The sequence below is a fragment of the Crotalus tigris genome, unplaced genomic scaffold (assembly GCF_016545835.1).
Source record: "Crotalus tigris isolate CLP2741 ecotype Arizona unplaced genomic scaffold, ASM1654583v1 scf7180000017764.6130737, whole genome shotgun sequence".
In the NCBI taxonomy this organism is placed as follows: domain Eukaryota; kingdom Metazoa; phylum Chordata; class Lepidosauria; order Squamata; family Viperidae; genus Crotalus; species Crotalus tigris.
Genome location: NW_024096618.1, coordinates 3,081,930 through 3,103,025, shown reverse-complemented (window position 1 = coordinate 3,103,025; position 21,096 = coordinate 3,081,930). Strand labels below are relative to the sequence as shown.

At 41.1% G+C, this 21,096-nt stretch overlaps 1 protein-coding gene across 2 annotated transcripts in view; it reads right to left on the bottom strand.

The window, feature by feature from the left end:
• The window catches only part of ZDHHC5 (zinc finger DHHC-type palmitoyltransferase 5), a 76,602-nt gene continuing 55,506 nt past the window's right edge, over positions 1–21,096 (bottom strand). For both annotated transcript variants that reach the window (XM_039341212.1, XM_039341213.1), the window contains 10 exons: positions 17,813–17,934; positions 16,472–16,629; positions 14,901–15,073; positions 14,633–14,735; positions 14,470–14,561; positions 8,113–8,245; positions 7,590–7,713; positions 6,013–6,125; positions 2,483–3,372; positions 1–1,609 (listed from right to left, as the gene is read on the bottom strand). In XM_039341212.1, the coding sequence (XP_039197146.1) occupies positions 1,444–1,609; positions 2,483–3,372; positions 6,013–6,125; positions 7,590–7,713; positions 8,113–8,245; positions 14,470–14,561; positions 14,633–14,735; positions 14,901–15,073; positions 16,472–16,629; positions 17,813–17,934 (2,074 nt within the window). In that variant the 3' untranslated portion in view covers positions 1–1,443. The remainder of the gene's footprint in view (positions 1,610–2,482; positions 3,373–6,012; positions 6,126–7,589; positions 7,714–8,112; positions 8,246–14,469; positions 14,562–14,632; positions 14,736–14,900; positions 15,074–16,471; positions 16,630–17,812; positions 17,935–21,096) is intronic.

The window sequence follows — 21,096 nt, the reverse complement described above, 5'->3', positions numbered from 1 at the left end:
TGGCTCATTGTATTCTTTTATTCCTCAATTTAAAATGGCTAGTCATAATAAAAATAAAAGTGTGGCCTAACAGAGGCCACAGTTTAGATATTGCCATAGAGAAAGATTCAGTAGAGACTTAGACCGTTGGATTCTTGGGTTGCTGATTTCTACTGCCATGGGCTTTTACACGTGATGAGAGATTTTTGGCCTATGAAAAAATATTGCTTTTTGGTTAGTTTTTTTTTCTCTCTTCTTTCTCTTGCCCAGTTTGGGAATAAAGAACTGTGACATCACAAGAAATTCATATGGAGCATTTCATAAAAGCAAGGTAAAAAAACACAGGAAACCACTTGGAGGAGTTACCTAATGCAAATACTATCTCCACACAAGGGACTCGGGCCCACTGCTATCCATTCCATTTAGCACCTCAATCCAAGGCTGTAATGATCCATAATGAGTATTTCACATGCTTCCTGGTTTACAGAGAACAGCGTTTTCTCTCTGGGAATCATTCTGAAAGAGATCTGTCTGGACATTGAAAAAGTAAACCCAAATACTCCCCCCGTTTTCCTAAACCCTCCAAGACTTTCAGGGAAAAATATATATCTATTTGTGGGAAAATTTTCAACACCAAAACCCAGAGATAATAGAAGGGGTGCCTTTGTATGCTCCCTCCTGGAATAAATCCTCGTGCTCATGCTTGGCCAGAGGCAGAAATAACCAGGCCAGATCAAACGTGATGCTGGCGTTTCTTCAGCCTTATCAGGGGTAGTGGTTTTGCAGTGGTTTTCACTGAAAGTAAACCAAATGGCTATTCTGCTATACCCCACCAGATTCTTCTGAATATGGTTTACACATGGGTTTCCTCAGGCCCAGCTGATGAAGTATGACCAGGCTTACCTCCCTTACTTATGGGTAGATATAATTTCTTTTTCTTTTTATATTTATATATTTATAGATATTTATATATACACACACCCAGTAAATCAGAAGAGGAAAAATATAGAATCCGTAGCAATAATAAAAAAAAAATTAAAAATGATCAACCCCTACCGCACTAGGCGAGCGATTGCACAAGGTCCACAATTAACTGTTCTGTTGGTAGCAAGACAGGCTACAGCCTGCACTTTCTTCCAAGTCCTTCCCTTCACTCTCGGCAAAGTGCTACCAACGGCAGTCTCCTGGTGACTGAGAGGGAAGAGTGCAGGCTGTGGAGGTGAGCAAGGCCGAGATCCCATTGTAGTGTTTAGAAACTCTCTCAAATAGTTTTAAGTTTAAAAGGTAATTGTCCTCTCTGTTCTCCCCCACCCACCAAAACCGGGATTTATTTCTTTATTTTTAAAAAGTCCATGCATGTGATGGAGCAACCATTTGCCCAGCAAAATCCATGTCTCCTGATCACCAGGGACAGGATGTTTGGAAATCAGCCAAAGAGGAGTAGATAGCGGGAAGATCAGCTCCTCATACAGAAATCTCATATGTGGTCCCACCCACTCCAGAGACTTTCTTGACTCCTCCTCGAGTGGGACTGTTGAGAGGTGGCTGGCCAGGGGTGGGTGAGGTTGAGCCCAGAGTCCTGGGCTGTCCATTAGACTTGCTGTAAGAGGGTCTCATCTGCACCTCGTCTCTGGGAAAAGGAAGGATACAAGGGCATCAGGAAGTGAGCACTCATTCAATGGCAATGGAAATGGAGGATGCCTCACAGATAGCTTAAGGGAAGGAAAATTTGGAATACACATTGGCATTGCCTGGGATGCAAAGGGAAATCTAACAGCAGTGGACTGTCAGCCCACAGAAACTGACAAGGCAATACAAATATTTTAGTGTCTTAGGACGACGAAGTTAAACACAGAAGGGAATAGGATTCTACACACTGGGAACTTGAAGAGATTCCACATCTAGCCAAAATACAGCACTATATGGAAGGGATAAACGAAAGTGTACTACAGACCAAGAAAGGATTGCAGGAAAGGGCATGTATATCAAAAGGACTACTTCTTATAATCTGTTCCACCTGCTTATTGATATGGCCTCAAAAGTATCATAAGAATACACAAGAGACAGGGAAGAGGAGCACAGAAAAGTAGGAATATGAATTATATCACACACAGTGTTTTTATATATGAGGTAGTAATCAGGCAGGCAATATAAAGTTTCAAGCATCTCACATGAAAGCCAATGACCATCTCACAGACCACACTGCTCACAAAAAGGAATGTGACACTATGCAATGTACCCTGCATTATAGAACTAAGAGTGAGGAAATGGATTGGTTCACACACTGGAGAATGGGAAGGAAAAAGGAGGGAAGGAAGGGACAGACGAGAGCAGACACTATTTGTAGATCACTGCCAGCTGTTTCTTTCAGATGTTGCTGGAAGGAATCACAATTATCTTGGAATCCTTTGCCAGAGCACTGATGGGGCAGATCTAAATGTGGTTCATCCTCCACTAAGTCAAGGAACACTTAAAGAATGAGACACGTGTCACTTGTACTTACTTTGGTGCCAGTAAAGGCTGCAAGGCCACCTCCTCAGTCTCTGGGACGACAGCCTGAGGCGACTGTTTTTGGCTGCTGTAAGACATAGATTTGCCCATGTGGGAGGATGAAAGCTGGTCTGGTGAGGCCAGCACGCGCACTCTAAGTGCATGTGGTGGTTCTGGTTTGCCAAAGCGAGGTGCCACTGGGCGAGTGAGTGGGTTTTTGCCCAAAGGTGAACGTTTTGAATCGTCCGAAGAGGAACTCGTTCGTGGGGCATTGCTGGACCCCGGTGTGGACTGTATCCCAGAGTCCCCTAGGCCTATATCTTCCTCTTTGGCCAGGGGTGACGGCATAGATGACTGCTGCAGCAACTTCTCCCGTTCTTGCATGGAAGCCACAATATGCCGCGAAAGATTGTCATAGCGGACGGGTGAAGAATCACAAGGTTGCTGGTGTTTGGGTGAACCAGAGCTTGGAAAACGACTGTGCAAGTCAGCCTCCCGCTGCTGAGCAATACGGGCTGAAAGAAAAGGAGACGTGTATCCCATGAGCGGGTCTGGCTCTGAACTTGCCTGCACTGACTCAAAATCAGGGCTATCAGATGGTGTGAGAAGACTGTCGTATGACAAGCTCCCATTGCGTGTCTGGTTCACCAAGCTCTTGTAAGATGTGGAAGTAGTGCCTTCGGAGCGGATTGACTGAAGATGGCCCATTTCAAAGCCTGTGCCTTGAGCTGACTTGAGGCTGGAGGAGCGGGAACCACTGGATAGAGGATCAAAATGGAAACTCTTGCCAAAAGTAGGTGATCGGAAACTTTCTGGTTCCAGACTTGGTTCTGAACGGTAGCTGGGGTTTCGGCTGCTTTCAACAATAGATGTGGGCTCCTTCAGACTGTCTCCTCGATTTAGCTGTTATAGGGAGTAAAAGATACAGGAGTCACTTGATAGCTTCCTAAGTTGTGCATAAGAAATAAAAAATAAAGTATGCCGTCTGCTCCTTCAAGGCATCCTATAGGCCTATTAGAAGGAAAATAAATTTCTCAATATAGAAATTGAAAATTTGCAAGCTACTCAAGTTACACCTTATAATTCACTTACTGAAAGTCAACATATTGCCACAGAATCCTGAATATGACTCTAGAACAGCTTTTCAACCTTTTCACTCATTGTACGACTTTTAGGATATGGCAACATCCTAGTACCACCAGTCGCCTAGCAAAGTGTCAAAAACTTGATGACCCCCCACAAAAAAGGAAAAAAGCAATGAAGTACAGGTAGTCCTCGACTTACAACAGTTCGCTTAGTGACTGTTCGAAGTTACAATGGCACTGGAAAAAGTGTCCCCCAAGCCACAGCCGAGCAAGACACCTGCCTGCCCACCCGGCGGCGCTCTTCCTCCTGTCTGAGGTTTTCATTGTTGTGAGCATTTCTGTTGAGGATTGGCAGTGAGGATGGGGTGGGGGGTGTTTGGTTTTTATTCCCCCTGTCTGCTGGATGGTTGCAGCAGATTTTGGTTACTTCACATGACCCTGGGACACTGTGACCGTCATAAATATGAATCAGTTGCCAAGCATCTGAATGTAAATCATAAGACCCTGGAGATGCTGCAACATTCCAGCTGATTGATGCTTCTTCTGGCTCAGCAGAGGTGCCTAGCTCCAGCTGGAGCCTGGTGCAGATCCTGGCGCTTCCACTGAGCCCTGACAGTCCCGAAGAAGCGCTGATCTTGGTGCTTCCGCTGAGCCCTGACAGCCCTGCAGCTCCAGTCGTCTCTCGCTCAGGCTTGTATGGTGCTGCCACTTTTCTAGGATGGTCGTGTACCACCTGCCAGGTGCCAATGTACCAGAGATGGTACCCGTACCACCGGTTGAAAACCCTTGATCTAGAATACACATATTTAAATTCTACCTCAGATATAAATGCCTTGGATGAGATGGGTTCAGTTATATTTCTAAGCTGAGTTTGTTATAAGTATTTAATCAATTCACAGGGTATCAAAATTATATGTGAAACAAGAATACAATAAACTAAAAAACTGTTAAATACATAATAAATCATACAAAACCTTAAAATATTTCAAATGTTCTCTCTCAGGCACACTCATAAAAGGAGCTGCCAGCTTTACATAGCTAGTCTGAAAATGAGACATCCTACCTGTATCACCCCTTGTGTGGGGGAGAAGGTGGAAGAAAAGGGATGAGTGGACAATAGGAGAGCAAAACTATGGAAAAATATAATACACTCTGGCTGCTGCAGCCCGACTGCCTAATTTGGCTTCTGATGCAATCATGGTTAATATACATTCAAAACTGAGCTGGCAATAATTCTATGGTTGACAGCAGCTGAAAGTTTGTTAGATTTGTTTGGATTTGGATTTCTGTCCCACTTTCATTTAGAAGCCTGAGGTGATTATATATATATATATATATATATATATATATATATATATATATATATATATATATATATATATATTTTTTTTTCTGAGGTTTTCGCAGGTGTTTGTATATAGGTCTTTGGTTATTCGGGTTTTCTCCCGCGTCAAATTGGAAGTGTCTTGGCGACGTTTCGACGAAGTCTCATTCATCTTCAGGCTGGTGCTTTCGGCTTCGTGCTTCTAGGAGCATACACACACACACACACACACACATACATCCATCCTCCTCCTCCTTGGAAGTAAACTACTAGAATTTAGTAGAATTTCCTTTTGACTTGCAGGAGTTCACTATAAAAAGACCAGCTTTTAACAGTATCACAATATTTCTGCTATTTTTTATGCACATGTTAATACAATTAACCCTCTTAAAGTTACTTATCTATAAAACAAATTTGGCCAGTTTGGGTCTCACACAAGATACTGCAAACTAAAAATAGGAAGGAGTGATGGTAGTAGCTTCCCCATTGACTTTACTTTTCAAATGAACACAAAAAGTGATCACATGATCCCAGGACACTGCAACGGTCATAAATGTCGGTGACCAAGCGTCTGAATTTTGATTACATGACTGTGGGGATGCTGCAACGGTCATAAATGTCAACAATGGTCACAACTCACTCTTTTCAGGGCCATTGTAACTTTGAACAGTCATTAAATAAATTGTCGTAAGTTGAGGACTATCTGCATTTCTGACATAAGAGTAGGTATTTTATAGAGTAGCAATGAGCAAAAGAATCTCTGGAAAAATTTCATTAATGTTCTTCTAAATCAAATGATTAAACAAGTCTACTTCTCAGTTATAGTTAGATTAACAGTCCTGTTCTGAAATAAGAATTATATTTATATTTGCAAAGTATGCTCCCGTATATTATTCAACAGATAACTATTTTGATTCCTTGGCCCATCATTTTTTCATTGCTCCAATTAGTAGGTCTCAGAGTTCTAGTAAAAACAAAGGCAGATCTGACAAGTCTGCCAATCCTCCCTTAGTAAAATGTACATCAGTCCAATTAAGGCATTATTGTCTCAAACCAAATTCTTCCCCTTTCAGCACCTCCCCCTGTCTGTTCGTCTACTGTGGTCTATTCTTCATGCTAAGTAAGCTTATTTACCTTGGCACTGGTGGAGTGAGGCATTGCAGCTGAAGCACTGCTGCTACTGTAGCCAGGTCGATACTTATACATAGTAGGAGTAGGAGGGCTGTCCTTACTTAGCAAACTGCTATCTGTAAAGAGAAAGGGAAAAAACAGGATGGCTGTCATAGATAATATGCTTCAATGTCGCCCTGGGAGTCTCCTTGAGTCCTGGCCTCAAGTGCCATGGATAGCAGATGACGCAACTGTGAGAACCAAGTTACAGTAGTCTGTCCTGAAGGTTAAGGAATCAACCAGAACTATAAAACATGCATAAAGGGTGAAGATAAAAACAGTGGAAAAGGAAAGTTTTCCTTTCTATGAGATCACATCATAAATCGTAATTATAATGCAAATGCAATACATTTTCAAAGAAAGGAAAAAAATACACATAAAGTGCTTGAAAACTGAAAAATTACAACAGAAAAAAACAAAGTATTATGTATTGCTATAATAATTAAGTTTTACACACACACACACAGAGAGAAAGAGAGAGAGAGAGAGAGAGAGAGAGAGAGGAGAGAGAGAGAGAGAGAGAGAGAGAGAGAGAGAGAGGGAGGGAGAGAGAGAGAGAGAGAGAGAGAGAGAGAGAGAGAGAGAGAGAGAGAGAGAAAGAAATGTATTAGAAATATATGTTATTTATTATGTCCTTGAATATTATTTTCTCTCTGTCTCTGTCTCTCTCTCCCTCTTCTCCCCCACCTCAGTTTTCAGCACTGCTGGATGGGAGGCCGTAGCACTGATCTAAGAACTCAAATGAAAACCTGCAAAACAAAGTGCCAAACACATCGACACATATTTTCTTATCTATTCTAAAACACACAGATGTATAATATAGCCCAAATAACAACAAAGATCATATCTTCGATTTACTACAACAACTGAGCCCGGAATTTTCTTTTTAAGTTATGTAATGTAAAGTAATGTACTCTAATGTAAATTATTTGTCATAAATCAAGTCACCACATGACCGCACTTAATTTTACAGCTGTTTTTACGACAGTTGCTAAATGAATCGCATGGTTATTAAGTGAATCATGAGGTTGCAAGTATGAATCCAGATCGCCCAATGGGTGTTTTCGATGGAAAATGGTAAAAAAAAAAAAAGTCACAAAATGCAATGTGACCATGGGATCCTGAACATGTCATAAATGTGAGCTGGTTGACAAGTGCCCAGCAATGCAATCATGTGACTGCAAGGGTGGTGCAACAGTCACAGCTTTGAGGACAGATCTTAACACACATATGTGTATGCATGTGTGTGTGTGTGGGTGTATTCTTCTTTTGAGAGTGGCCATCAGAATTTCATTTTCATGTGTGCCATTGTGTGTACAGAAAAATGATAATAAAGGTTATCTTGTCTCATCAGACCTTGCCTCAACAGCATTATCAGCTGACCTACTAATTACTTCAAAACTAAGCATTACATTTTAATTTAATAGCCACAAGCACTGCTACTGGGTTTTGCAGCGATGCAGAGACAGACATTATTTCCCTGATACAGACAATCACACAGGCCCATAACTGACTGTGTCTCTCAAGCAAATCCCTCTTACCCTCATTGGTGGCCAGGGTTAAATGTGTCCTCAGACCTGTGTAGCGGCTGAGGTCTGGTTTGGGTGGCGGTGGTGGTTCAGCATCAGCAGACTGGCTCTCTGTTACTTCTAGGCTTCCTTTGGACTGCAGAGAAAAAACAAAGCACACTGGTACAATCGAAAGAATGGCAGGAATCCATCTTATGAACCTTGTCTTTGGTTGGATAAAGGTGGATTGCTCTTAAAATGACCAATTACTCCTCCAGCATTTCCACAAATGTTTTTGTAAACTGAACATGGTTTCAGTTGCTGGATGAGAAGTGAAAAGCAAAAACTCAATGATCAAAGACACCACTTTTATGTTGTGCTGGTTACACAGGAGGGAAATGTAAGTTCAAGTTCAATTCCTGGAGAAGCAGAAGCAAGGAGTGATATTACTAAGGAACAATGCCTGAGGTAATCATTTGATACCTACTCACACTGCCAAAACCCCGAGAATAATTTGAGAGTCGCTGCTTATGCAGCACTTTCATGTCCTCCTCACCTTTGTTCTCTTCAGTTCAGCCTGGATACCATTATCCATTATCTTCATAGCAACCTGTCCATCTGATATTTCTGGCCGTAAGAATGGAGGCCTCACTATTAAAGTCTGTTCTCCCTTTGGCCGCCCAAGATACCTAGTGAATAGTGAAAAGGGCTTAAGTAAAGTATAGTAAGAGAGTGCTTATAGTAAATTATTTATTTACCTGGCTTAGCAAGGCAGTGTAATGTCAGAGTAAGAGTTGAGATACGTACATTTTGCAATTTGAAGACATTGAACTAGCCCTCAAGATGTGACCGGTTATTTAACAACTATTCAAAGTTATGACAGCCACCATAAAATATGCCCACCCCAGTGCTTTTTGACAGTTTCTGGCAAAAACTGCTCCTTTGGGAGAATGGGTTCACACTTGGCATCAGCTACCCAAGCCCTGCTGTGCACACACCACATCTCACCAGACACCTGCAGAAAGCTCTCACTCCCTCTTCCACCCAATAGCAGCTCTTATCTACCTGCCAGCCTGCTTGCCAGCCACCTGGCACTTACAATTTCCTCTTGCCTTCCCCACTGACTTAATTGTTCAAAGCTGGCAGCAAGCTGTGAGAAGATATTCATTTACAAGACCTATGATCCTTGTTTAATGATGTCAACAGGACTGCAGAGATTGCCATGGCTAAGTGATATGGTCACATGATATTGCCTTTTATGACCGTATCACTTAGTGACAGAAATTTCAGTACAACTGCTATGGTAACTTGAGGGCTACCTATAATATTATTTTAAAGCCGTAGAAAAATGATAATAATTTATTAAATGTATTATTAGTTGTTCTGGATGATTTAAGTAACTAGAAGTAATGAAGAAAGTAACAAATAAAATGGCTGTTCTATAAAGTTACCTTGCAATTCCAATAAAAGAATAACATACAAAACAGGATTACACAAATAGGAATTGTATTCTAACCTCTTATCACTCCTTCCTTTTTTATTGATCTTATGGAAACAAATTGCTTTTGTGCACAATAGTTTATTTCAATATAATTTTATAAATGTGAAGAAATGCATACTCAGAACTTTGGTAATGCTAGGCAGAGAAATGTAGTACCTGTAGATTCTGATTCATTACAAAAGTAGATATGTTGGGTGCAGAAAAATAATCTAAATACAGCTGCATAGTTAAGCAACAGAAACATATGCACTGTCCTAATATATTTCAGATAGTGACAGAGGGTGAAAAGGAAATTTGGCTCTATATGGTAACTCATAGTCTTCCTCTTTAATCATGCACAAAATAATAATGTTACATATTGTTAATTTGGAGCTATTTAGTGTTCCTTATTATCTAAAGTGAGAGCCAGTTAATGCAGTGGTTAAGACAGTGATGGCGAACCTTTTAGAGACCGAGTGCCCAAACTGCAACCCAAAACCCACTTATGCATCATTGAGTGCCGGGTGGGCGTGGCTGCAGTGGTAACCGCAGACTGGATGGGACTAAAAAGTTCAATCAATCAATCAATTCCAACTTTGCAAGATCTTTTTTTCCCACGAGAAGTTGAAATTGATTGAACCCTTTTTTTTTTTTTTTTGCATACGACGGCGGAGGCCTAAAGTGAAAAGGTTTTATAAAACCCAGCTGAAGGCCTAAGACTGGGGCGATGGCACACGTGCCCACACAGAGGGCTCTGAGTGCCGCCTCTGGCACCCGTGCCATAGGTTTGCCACCACTGGGTTAAGGCATCAGGTGAGAAACTGGGAGTTCTAGTTCCATCTTAGGCATGAAGCTAGGTTGGTGATCTTGGGCTGGTCATTTTCTCCCAGCCCTAAAAAGCAATGGCAAACACTTCTGAAAACCCTTGCCAAGAAAACTACAGAGACTTGTCCAGACAGTCTGAGAATTGGATAGGACTGAATGGAAGAAAAAAAAATTAAAGTAGGAATACTTAATATAAATCAGAAAGACCTTTTCCCCAAAGAAGTAGAACGTTTGGAGCAGCAATACATCTTCTACTCCAGGAAAATCTTAGTTTAGATGACCAAAGTCAGAATTTAATTATATTTATTAATTTGGAAAACAGGCCACAGGCACTTTAAAGGAGATCACTCAGTCAGCCTTTATACCAAATTAATACTCCTACATCTTTAGATACTGATCAGCACACACCCTTTACAATCTACAAGGGAGAGGAAAAACACAGCTGCTCTGTCAAACATCAGTTCTCCTAATTTAGGAAAACATGTGATAGGCGTTGCTAACACTTGGTGGGATAAAGCTCATTATTCATACACAACATTAGAAAGGTGTAATTTATTGAAAAGAAACAGAATGAATAGAAAGAGTGAGGGCGTTGCACTGTACATGAAGAAAAAAATACATTGAACAAAAATTCAGCAGAGAATGGAAATCCTATAAAAATATCTTGGGTAACAATAAAAAGAGAAAGGAAATGGATACCATTGTGGGAGTTTTTCACAGACCACCTGGGTAGGGAGAAGGTATAAATGAGGCCTTTCTGCACCCAGGGATAGTAGGGGATTTCAATTAGGCCTAATAAACTATTGTTATCTCTCGCTGATAGCTTTGTCAGAAAGTGGAAGAAAGAGCAAGCTGGTCTGTTATTGTGGATTTAATTATTACCAACAGGAAGAATTGGTTGAAAAGATTAAGGTAGCTGGCATCTCTTGGGAAAATAAAGATGTTACCCTGTATTTGTGATAACCAGAAAAGAAAGAACTAACAAGAGTCAGACTGCCTCCTGCACCTGAGTAGAACAAATTTTGATGAATTCTAAGGGAAGGTGAATGGGAGACAAATGACACCAGAAGGGTGAGAAACCGTACAACAGGGGTGTCAAACTGCCGGCCCACACCCACCCCAGCTCTGGCAATGCAAAAAAAGCTGTGATATGTCGCAACACGTCACGTGACGTGGCACGTTTGACAGCCGTGCTCTACAACATATGATATTGAGGGCACAATTGCAAACCAACTCTACAACAGCAGAGAAAAACAGGATTCTAAAGATATATGGTGGATATATGCAGAGCTCTCAAGTGCTGACAAGAAAAAAGGAGATGTTCAGGAAATGAAAGGAGGGAAACTTTACCAAAGAAGAATATATATAGTTTCATGTCAGTCCTTCAGAATAGTACAGGTCAGGCAAAAAGACTCCAGAAGGACTATTGGAATTTTATCGTTGCAGGGTACAATAACAACAAAATCTTGAAAACTTGCCAGACTTTCTTTCTTCCCCTTATTACACCAAAGGGAATAAAGATGGAGCAATCTTGAGTGACTTTCTCGCTTCCTCCTTTCTTTCAGAACTAAACTGATATTTACATAACCATTCAAGGATTCCTTCTTCATGGTTACTTCTCTACTCTTCTGTATTTCTAGAAAGTTGGAACATTGTCAGAAGGCTAAAGCTCAGAATGATCTGAGAATTGATAAGATATTCCCAAAACAACAAAAAGGACCCTTTTATATGTTTTAGAAATAAAATGAAAGTGAAATAGGTGTAGGCCTATATAATGAGAAAGTTATGAATCACTAATAAAGGCTGGTGACAAAATCCTCACCTGTCTACTTTCTGAAATGAAATTAAGCCATATCTAACCGCTATTATGCCACTGTGGATATGGCAGAATTGCAGCTTAAGATAGAATGCAGGAGAGAGTAAGGAAGACCTTAACAAAATTAAATGAATTTAAGCTTCCAAGGCCAGATGGATTACATTCCAGGGTATTAAAGAAATTACAGGTAGTTCTCAACTTATGACCACAATGGAGTCCAAAATTTATGTAGCTAAATGAGACAGTTAAGTGAGTTTGGTCCCATTTTACAACCTTTCTTGCCAGGGTTGTTAAATGAATCGCCCCAGTTGCTAAGTTAGTAACACAGCTGTTAACTGTGAATCTGGCTTCCCCATTGACTCTGCTTGTCAAAAGGTCACAAAAGATGATCATATGACCCTGGGACACTGCAACTGTCATATATACATGCCAGTTGCCAAGCGTCTGAATTTTCATTACATGACCACGGGGATGCTGCAGCAGTCGCAAGTGTGGAAAATGGCCATAAGTCACATTTTTCAGTGCCATTGTAACTTTAAATGGTCACTAAACAAACTGGTGTTAAGTCAAGGACTATCTGTAGTGCAATGACTGCAAAACCATTTTCAACTCCTGGATGACCAGTGAAGTTCCAGAAAAAAGCAAATGTTATTCCCCATTTCAAAAAAGAAGGAAGCAGACTCACAAAACAACAAACCTGTCAATTTTAGCTCTGCTGGTTGCCTTGGGGACCAGATGGGGGTATTCCAGGTTGGAGGTGGCTGCTAGATTGAGGGCAGACTCCCCCCCCCCACACACACACTTGCTCACTACCATCCATTTTTTGCTTATCATATTGATGTATTATTCTCATTTTGTTTCTTTGTCAGTGTTTAACGTTCTATTAATTTTACTTCTGTGTACCTTTTTATTATTGTAAGCCACCTAGAGTAGCCCTATGGTAGCATAGGGGGCAACTAAATTTAAATTAAACAAACAAATAAAGTTTGTCGTCTATGCTACGGCAAGTTTCTCAAGAAGCTTGAGAATGGTATGGGAGTATGGGAGCAGGTTAATAATTAACCAAAGCCAGCATGGGTTTGTTACAACAGATCATTCTGGACTAATCTCATATCCTTCCTTGACAGAGTTAGCACCTTAGCAGGTCAGGGAAATGCTATCGACATAGACTGGAAGCCAGTAGAAAACCCATGTAGTCCTCAAAGCTCCTATTAGGGAATGCTGGATTATGCACAGGCTGAATCAACTGAAGCTTTCAAGTGGTAACTTTAAAAGCAACCCGTGCTGTACTTTGGGTGAGTGAGATGACAATGTCATGAATCCCTGTAGTTAAGCTCTTCTTGCTCCACTTAATGCTGCAACTATGGCACCAGCTAAAGCTAGTCAAATGCTCTCCTGGCCTCCACCTACTCTTCAGGCAGAAATCACAGATCTGTTCCTTCAGGAGTAGTTCTTTCAACTACAACGGTCTTGCCTGAGCACCCCGTTGGATAAACAGTAACTTTGTCTTGCTAAAAATCAAGATTAGTTTGTTCTCTCCCATCCATATTGTGAAGGATGTGGAAAACAAAGCTCTATGAAGAATATTAAAGGAGCTAGGATTATTAAAAGGCAGCTGTTGGAGGCATGTGATGTTACTTTAGTCTCCAAATACCTGATGGGTTGTCACACAGAAGAAAGCCAGATTTCTTCTGTTGCCACAAACCAGAGAACCAGTACAGCTAGTCCTTGGTTAACAACCACTCATTCAAACCAATGGTTTGAAGTTACAACAGCACTCAAAAGAGTGGTGATTACAATCAGTCCTTGAAGTTCCAGTGGTTCTCAGGGTCAAGCACTTAGGTGCTTACAGCATCTTGTGGTCATATGATTGCAAATGGCAACCTTCCTTGCCAGTTTCCCATAAGCAAAGTCAATGAGAAAGTGGGCAGAGAAGATTGAAAGCTGCTTGGGTAACTCTCCCCCAGCCCTTCTGCACTTACGGCTTCCAACTACCCACACACACTCACTGAGCCTTACTGTGTTTGTGCCACACTTCCCTGTGCCCTCGTATATCCTTGCGTGCTCTTCCCAAACCTTGCTGAGATTGTGCCTTTCTAGCCACTTGAACAACCGGGTGCTCCCTCTTTCCCTGGCAGCAGCCACGTACCTGCCTGCTGGCCTGCTTGCAACACCTGGGGCTTGCAACATCCTGCCAGTTTGCCCACTAATTTTGGTTGCTGGAAGCCAACAAGAAGCTGTGATGAGGCTATAGCCTAAGAATCCACAATTCCCGCTTAGGTATGAAAACAGAGACTGAAGAAATTGCTGTCTCTAAGTAATGCGGTAACATGACGTTGCCCTTTATGACCACATCACTTAGTGACAGAAATTCCAATCTCAATTGCCATTGTAACTCAAGGACTACCTGCAGGTTTAAAATACAAGGAAGGAGGTTCAAACTAGACAACATGACGAACTTTCTGCCTGTATAAAAGCTATAGCCAATGAAATATGTTCCCACAGGCAATGTTGAGTCCTTCAGATAAAGCCTGGATGGTCAATCTGTCGGAGATACTCTAATACATCCTGCACCAAGGAAGGGAATTACTTTGATGACTTCTACAGTTCCCATTCTATGATTAAGAACTGAAATGATTGTTAGCAATTGCTTTTGCCAACCCAGCATTTCCTTGCTGAACCATTCATACGGTTAACTGTGAGAAACTTCCTCTCATTTTTCACACTAACAGTGAAGACAGTAATTCTCATTTCTCTTCTTCTCCATCTTACTTTGGTGGAATAGAATTTACCTGGGGGCTGGAGAGCTGCAAAGGACACGACTGACATTCTTACAGCAGCCATTGGTAAATGGGTTTACCCCACCTCGGAACTTGCCTGTAACCTGCAAAGACCAAAAACTGGTTAGGCAAAATTCAGTGAAATGAACCACAAAACAAAATTGGAAATACTTACTTGTTCATTGGTAGTGCGTCCTCTGGCTACCAGTACCACATGGAATCCCGTAAGGCCAGCTACAGGAATAAAGAACAAGCCAGCCACACACATGACCGCCATTCTGCAGCAAAGTCAAGGAACAATACTCAAGGATCACTCTTCATTTCTTAGGTGAAGATTCGTTTCCCACCAGACAGAGGGCACTGTCTTAAGGAGATCTAACAACTCCTAGCTAGGGTTCATTTTTATCAGGGAGCTCCTTGTTCCTGAAAAGATTAAAGGATACGTAACAGCCATGCGGATTCCAGAGAGCTCCTCCACTTGATATAAGACATACAGTAAACCAAAACCAAACACGCCCATGATATGCACTGTAAGTGAAAGCAGGAACAGGAAGAAGTAGCGGTAATTGCGTCTTCCTATGCAGTTGTTCACCCATGGGCAGTGATGGTCAAATTCCTTTCATAAAAGAAAAAAAGGTCAAGAAAATAATTCCTCTAGAAAGCCAGACTATAATTTTACAACATTAATAAAACTATTCTAAATTACAGCACATCTGACTACAATTCAAGTATTTATTTTCATTCGTGATAGAATGTAAAACGTAACTCCCATAAGAATGGTATAGCCACAACGAACTGGTAGACCTTTGATCTGATTGACCTTATGCCTTTCCTCTCTTTTCATGTATTCTCTGTGTTCGTGCGTGTATAGATGAGTTTTGACATAAAGAATGTCAGGATATGCATTCTACTACAAACACTCTGTATACAGTTTGTAACATCTAGCCAATTTCCCAGGCCTCACAAGCAGAAATAACAAAGTTGCTGAACATGTTCCCAAACATTACTCTTGGAATTGCTCAGCAGAGAAAATCAAATTCAAATAGTTTGGTTCATCTCAGATAATTTTTCTTTGCTTCAGCTCCAGAGTGGAATTCTGAAGGATAACAACATTCTATCTACATTGTCTATGGTGAAGCAACCGGGGAAGAGTAACCCCACTTTTTGTCAAAGACTCTTAGAATGCTTCCCTCCTTGGCAGATGAATAACTTCTTTCAGATGTGGTTTTAAGAATTGCATTCCCCTTCCCATCCCCATATTAGCCAGTGAAAACATCGACGTCTCCCTAGGTTTACAGCTGAGGCAACCCATTCTCCATCTCTGCATTTCCAATATGCTTTGGCAAGTCCTTCCCCACCATTTTGGCAAACGGATTTTTGCAACTGAAGAGCTTTCCTTTCAAGATGCTTTTAATCTTCAGAGCTACCCTGCTGTACACCTTTAAAACAATCCCTTTTGGCCATGCCAGTCTAAACCCTACACGGAATGTCCACAAATTCTCAATGCTACCTTTAGAGTAGCAACAGGATCTTAGAAGGAGCATATTGTGGCATCTGACAACTTTGGTGTTCAGTTTGGATAATTAATATGTGGTAGCCTGTATGAATTGGTATTGCCTGAAGACAAGAAAAATAAACCTGCATTCAATGACTGGTTAGATGTATCCTGTGACTCTGGTACAATCTGAAAATAGGTGAAACACCAATCCTATTGAAGCCATGCAGGTCTGGGGCGGTTCAAACGCTGGATGGGAGGAATCTGAAAAGCTTATGCATATCACCTTAAATTCCCATTTCAGGGAAAAAGCTGACATTAAAAAAAAGGAACAGCTGAAAGTCCTGTCCCTTATTCCCGTCTCCTTCCCTTTTTCTTTCCCAAGATTAGATTATAAAACCTGACAATACTCAAGTTCTGGAATTGATTAAAAGCAGCCCAGATTATGCCAAACAACATCCCGCATAGAATAAGCATTCTGAATCTTTTTAGTGGAGCTCTATTCTCATTTTATCTTACCTCCACACAGTTGTCACAGACACTACAATGGGAGCAGCGTGGGGGCCGGTAGAATCTGCATGTTGCACACCATTTCATACGCACTTGAATACCCTTTATTTCCACAGTTTTGTATAGGGGAGCTCGGAAGTCATCCTCCTTATCCTCATCTTCTTCAGCTAAAGCAGAAGAAAGCCATCAAACACAATAGAAGAGGAAGAAAACCCCCAGAATCAATACATTTCCCCCTTCTAGATTTGTAATGCTAAAAAATGACTTATGACTGGTTCTCTCACTTGTGACCATTGCCACATCCCCATGGCCACGTGATCAAAATTTGGGCGCTTGGCAACTGGCATGCATTTATGACTCTGCACTGTCCCAGGGTCATGCGACCAACATTTGCAACCTTCCCAGCCAGCTTCTAACCAGCGAAGTCAATGGTGGAAACCATGATTCATTAAACAGCTGTGGCAAAAAGGTTGTAAAATGGAGCGCAACTCACTTAACAACTGCCTTCCTTAGCAATGGAAATGTTGTGGTCGTACATCAAAGACTAATTTTACTAGCTGTTGACCGAACCAGTCAAAACAACATGGATTATATAATGTAAGCAATACACCAATAATCACAGCCAAGCCTGTAAGACAGACTCCCTGGCAAAAGAAACCAGGCAATAAAGGAAGGGAGCAATGCTATGTGTTCACTGCTAAAACTGAGGACATTCCAATTTACTACCTTAGGCAAACATAGTCACAGTGTCCAATAACACTGACCAAGTATTTAATATTCTCAATATTCATTCTTGGACCTATAGTAGAAAGGCAAATATTTAATTTTTTACAGGTAGTCATCAACTTACGATGATGGAACAGAATTTCCGTTGCTAAGCAAGGCAGTTATTAGGTGAACTGCCCGCTATTTTATGAGCCTTTTACCACGTTTGTTAGTGAATAATGGCAGTTATAAAGTAAATTGTGTGGTCATTAAGTGAATCTAGCTTCCCCCTCTTGCTAGTCAGAAGTTAGTTGGGAAGGTCACAAATGGTGATCATGTGACCCTGGGACATGGCAACCATTGTAAATGCATGCCGGTTGCCAAGCACCCAAATTTTGATCATGTGATGTGGGGACGCCACAACATTCGTGAGGAACAGTTGTAAGTCACTTTTTCAGTGCTGTTATAACTTGTAACAATTACTAAATGAATGTCTGTAAGTTGAAGACTACATGTATTGTGATAAAAAAAGATCTTATATAAATATAAAAAAAGATAACACCCCACAGATGAAAAATTGAAATAACGATATTATAATCACCATATTTAGATTTATGATTTGCAAGAAACTGGAGTAATGCTTACCTCTAGGGAATATGCCAGGATCCATGAAAGTGGCCATACTGAAGTTGGCCAGCACAAAAAGGAAGACCACAGCATTGTAAATGGGTATGATTGGGGAGATGTAAAAGCTGAGTCCTGGACACCTATACAAGAAAAAGCAGTCCAAAACAAAAAGAATCACTCTTTCAACTTTATTAATTGCATTTTATATTCAAACATTTTCCTAAATAACTATATATTTGCACTTTGTCATTGCAAATTTGTTCAGAAGCTCCATGGAACCAATTAGCAGTCAGAAAGTATTGTTCTAATCAATTAACAAAAATACTTAACTATGTAACATCTAAAACAGAAGATGAATTACTTGAATTCAACCTTACTGGACAATTTGTAGATAACCTAACTCACAAGTACATCTTCAAATTTATAGTAGACAATTCCAAGGTGATACTCCTTCAACATGCATTACTGGTGTGTATATTACATCTACTAAGTTGAACAATAATCTCTTCTCCCACAAGATAAACTGTGTAAGAACACTATTTAGATTATCACAAACACTCTGCAGCAACCCTGTACATTAGGAAAAGGAAACAGAACACTTATACATCTTGCAACAAAATGGAAACCCATGCAAAATTATCAAAAAGCACCTAACCACTTAACCCTCTACAGCACAACCAACATAAGCTATGAAAAAAATAACACTGCTATACATCACCAACAGACTATTGCAACCACTTGGCATCATAGTAACACACCAACCAACTAAAACCCTCCAAAACGTCTTAAATAAATAAAAAAACTCTCTGTAGCCCAGAAGAACAGGAGTCATCTACAATCTACGGTATATGGACTGTAATAGCCACTATGTAGGACAGACAGGCAGAAGACTAGCAGAGTGCATCCACACACACCAACTAATAGTCAGAGGACATGATGAAAACTCCTTAATTGCACAACATATGGACAGACTTAAGCATAGTTTCAACTGGGAAACTGTGAGCATTGTAGACCAACCAAAGCCCCCATCCAAAAAAATGCTACAGAATTCCTGGAAGCCTGGCACTGAGGCAAATCAGACATCAACAGGAACATAGAGATAAGCAATATTTACATATCAATAAAAAAGACAATCAGAAAGCTAAAAAGGAAACAAAAGATCAAAACACCTCCTCACCAGCAATGAACACTCAGATAAGCAGGGATTAACACCAAGATTAATAGCAGACCAACAATCAAGCAGTAAACAATTCTCCAAGCAAGGGACTACCAACTCAGACAAACAATCAAACAGTAAACAACAGCCACTTCTAACACTGAAGCTGTTACTTGCCTGGGTAACAAAATGTCTGCCAAAAAACAACCAACCTTAGAAGCACCAAGGACTTCTCAGTTCAACCCTGAGCTATAGATGTTCTCTCTTCTTAGTATTAAAAACCTCCTACCTGTACCTTTTCATAATATTTCATAATACCATAAAGTAACAATTTCCCATGTACCGATTCAGATTCTTTAGTCATGAGAACATCTCATGCAGAAATAATTACCGACTGAGATATTTCTTTATATAATATTCATTCAGTGATGATCGTAACAGAATGAAATAATTCTCTAGTCCAACAGACAAAAGCTCCTCAATAATGTTGACATTATGTTAAGCTAAAAAGAGGGAATATCTACTTTTATTTTTATTAAATGCAATTACATGCCATCGTTGACAATAAATTTCTAAAGCAGTGTTTCCCAAACTTGACAATTTTAAGGCATGAGGACTTCAACTCCCAGAATTCCACAGCCAGCAACGCTGGCTGTGGAATTCTGGGAGTTGAAGTCCACATGCCTTAAAATTGTCAAGTTTGGGAAACACTGTTCTAAAGGCTTCCCACAAAATAAGTGTGTTAATTAAAATTAGAACAAGGCTTATAGAAAAAGGTGCAAAAGAAAGGGAAAAAATTATTTTAGAGAAATTGATTTCAGTCACTATCCCTTCAGTCAGATACTTCCCAGGTAAGTACAATATCTAATAAAAGCCTCACAGCTCAAATCATAGGCTCTAAAGAACAAACTAACTGATGTGCATCTACTCTTCTTTACTCATCCCTTACCTGTTCTATAATTCCCTATTCTCCTCCTTGGATTTCATTGGGTTGGGGTTTCCTTTCTTACCTAGCTTTTTCAGCTAGCCCTGAATATTCTCCTCCTTTTAGATAAAAAATCCATCTGAGGGGTTTTTACCTATTTGGATTGACTAGTCAGCTCATTTTTCTCTAACTGTGTAGTCTTCCCTGCAAGTCTAGAACACAATAAATGTTGAACCAACCAATCTGACCTTTATGAAGGGGTGTTGTCTAACATGAACGCCTTTTCTCAGTATGGAGATGGAGAATCCACCAATGGGTTTTCTCTGTTTGCCTGCTGTTGAGACCAAATAGCCAAACTTGACACGCCCCCTCTTGCTAGGAGATCCAGTCTTAACGAGGGCGAAGTGGCTGAAGGTGGACGAGGTGTTGGCTCTCAATCCCTTAAATTCAGCCTAACTGACCTAAAGGGTGGGTGTGGATTCTCCATCTCCGTACTGAGAAAAGGCGTTCAGGTAAGACGACACCCCTTCTCCAGTACAGGAGATGGAGAATCCACCAATGGGACATACCAAAGCCTCACTGTCCTGATGGGTGGGAAACAAATACGGCTGGAACAGTGTCCCCGGAGACCACCTGCTGAAGGACCCTCCGACCAAAGGAGGCGTCTGCAGAAGCGAAGTGGTCAATCCTGTAATGGCGTACAAACATAGAGGGCAAGGACCATGTCGCAGCCCTGCAAATCTCCTCGATGGCAGAGGTCGCAGCACTGCGAGTGGAATGGGCAGTAAGATGACTTGGAGCCGGCAGGGAAGAGGACGGCCGCGATACAGGCCCTGATCCACCTGCCAATAGTGCCAGCAGAAACCTTCTGTCCCAGAGAAGCCAGACGGAAGGAGATAAATAGGGCCTCAGATCTACGAAAAGGCTCTGTGCGCTTCCTGTAAAGCCGCAGTGCCCTGTGGACGTCCAGTGTATGCCACTGCCGCTCCAAGTCATGGGAAGGATTGGGGCAAAAATTTGGTAAAATGACTTCCTGTGCCCTATGGAAGAGCAAGTTGACCTTGGGCATGAAAGCGGGGTCCAACCGAAGGACCACCCGGTCGCTGTGGAAGATACAAAGGTCATTCCTGACCGATAGAGCAGGCAGCTCGGAGATACGTCTGGCCGACGTGATGGCGATTAAGAACACAACTTTAAGAGACAAGTTCCGCAACGGAATAG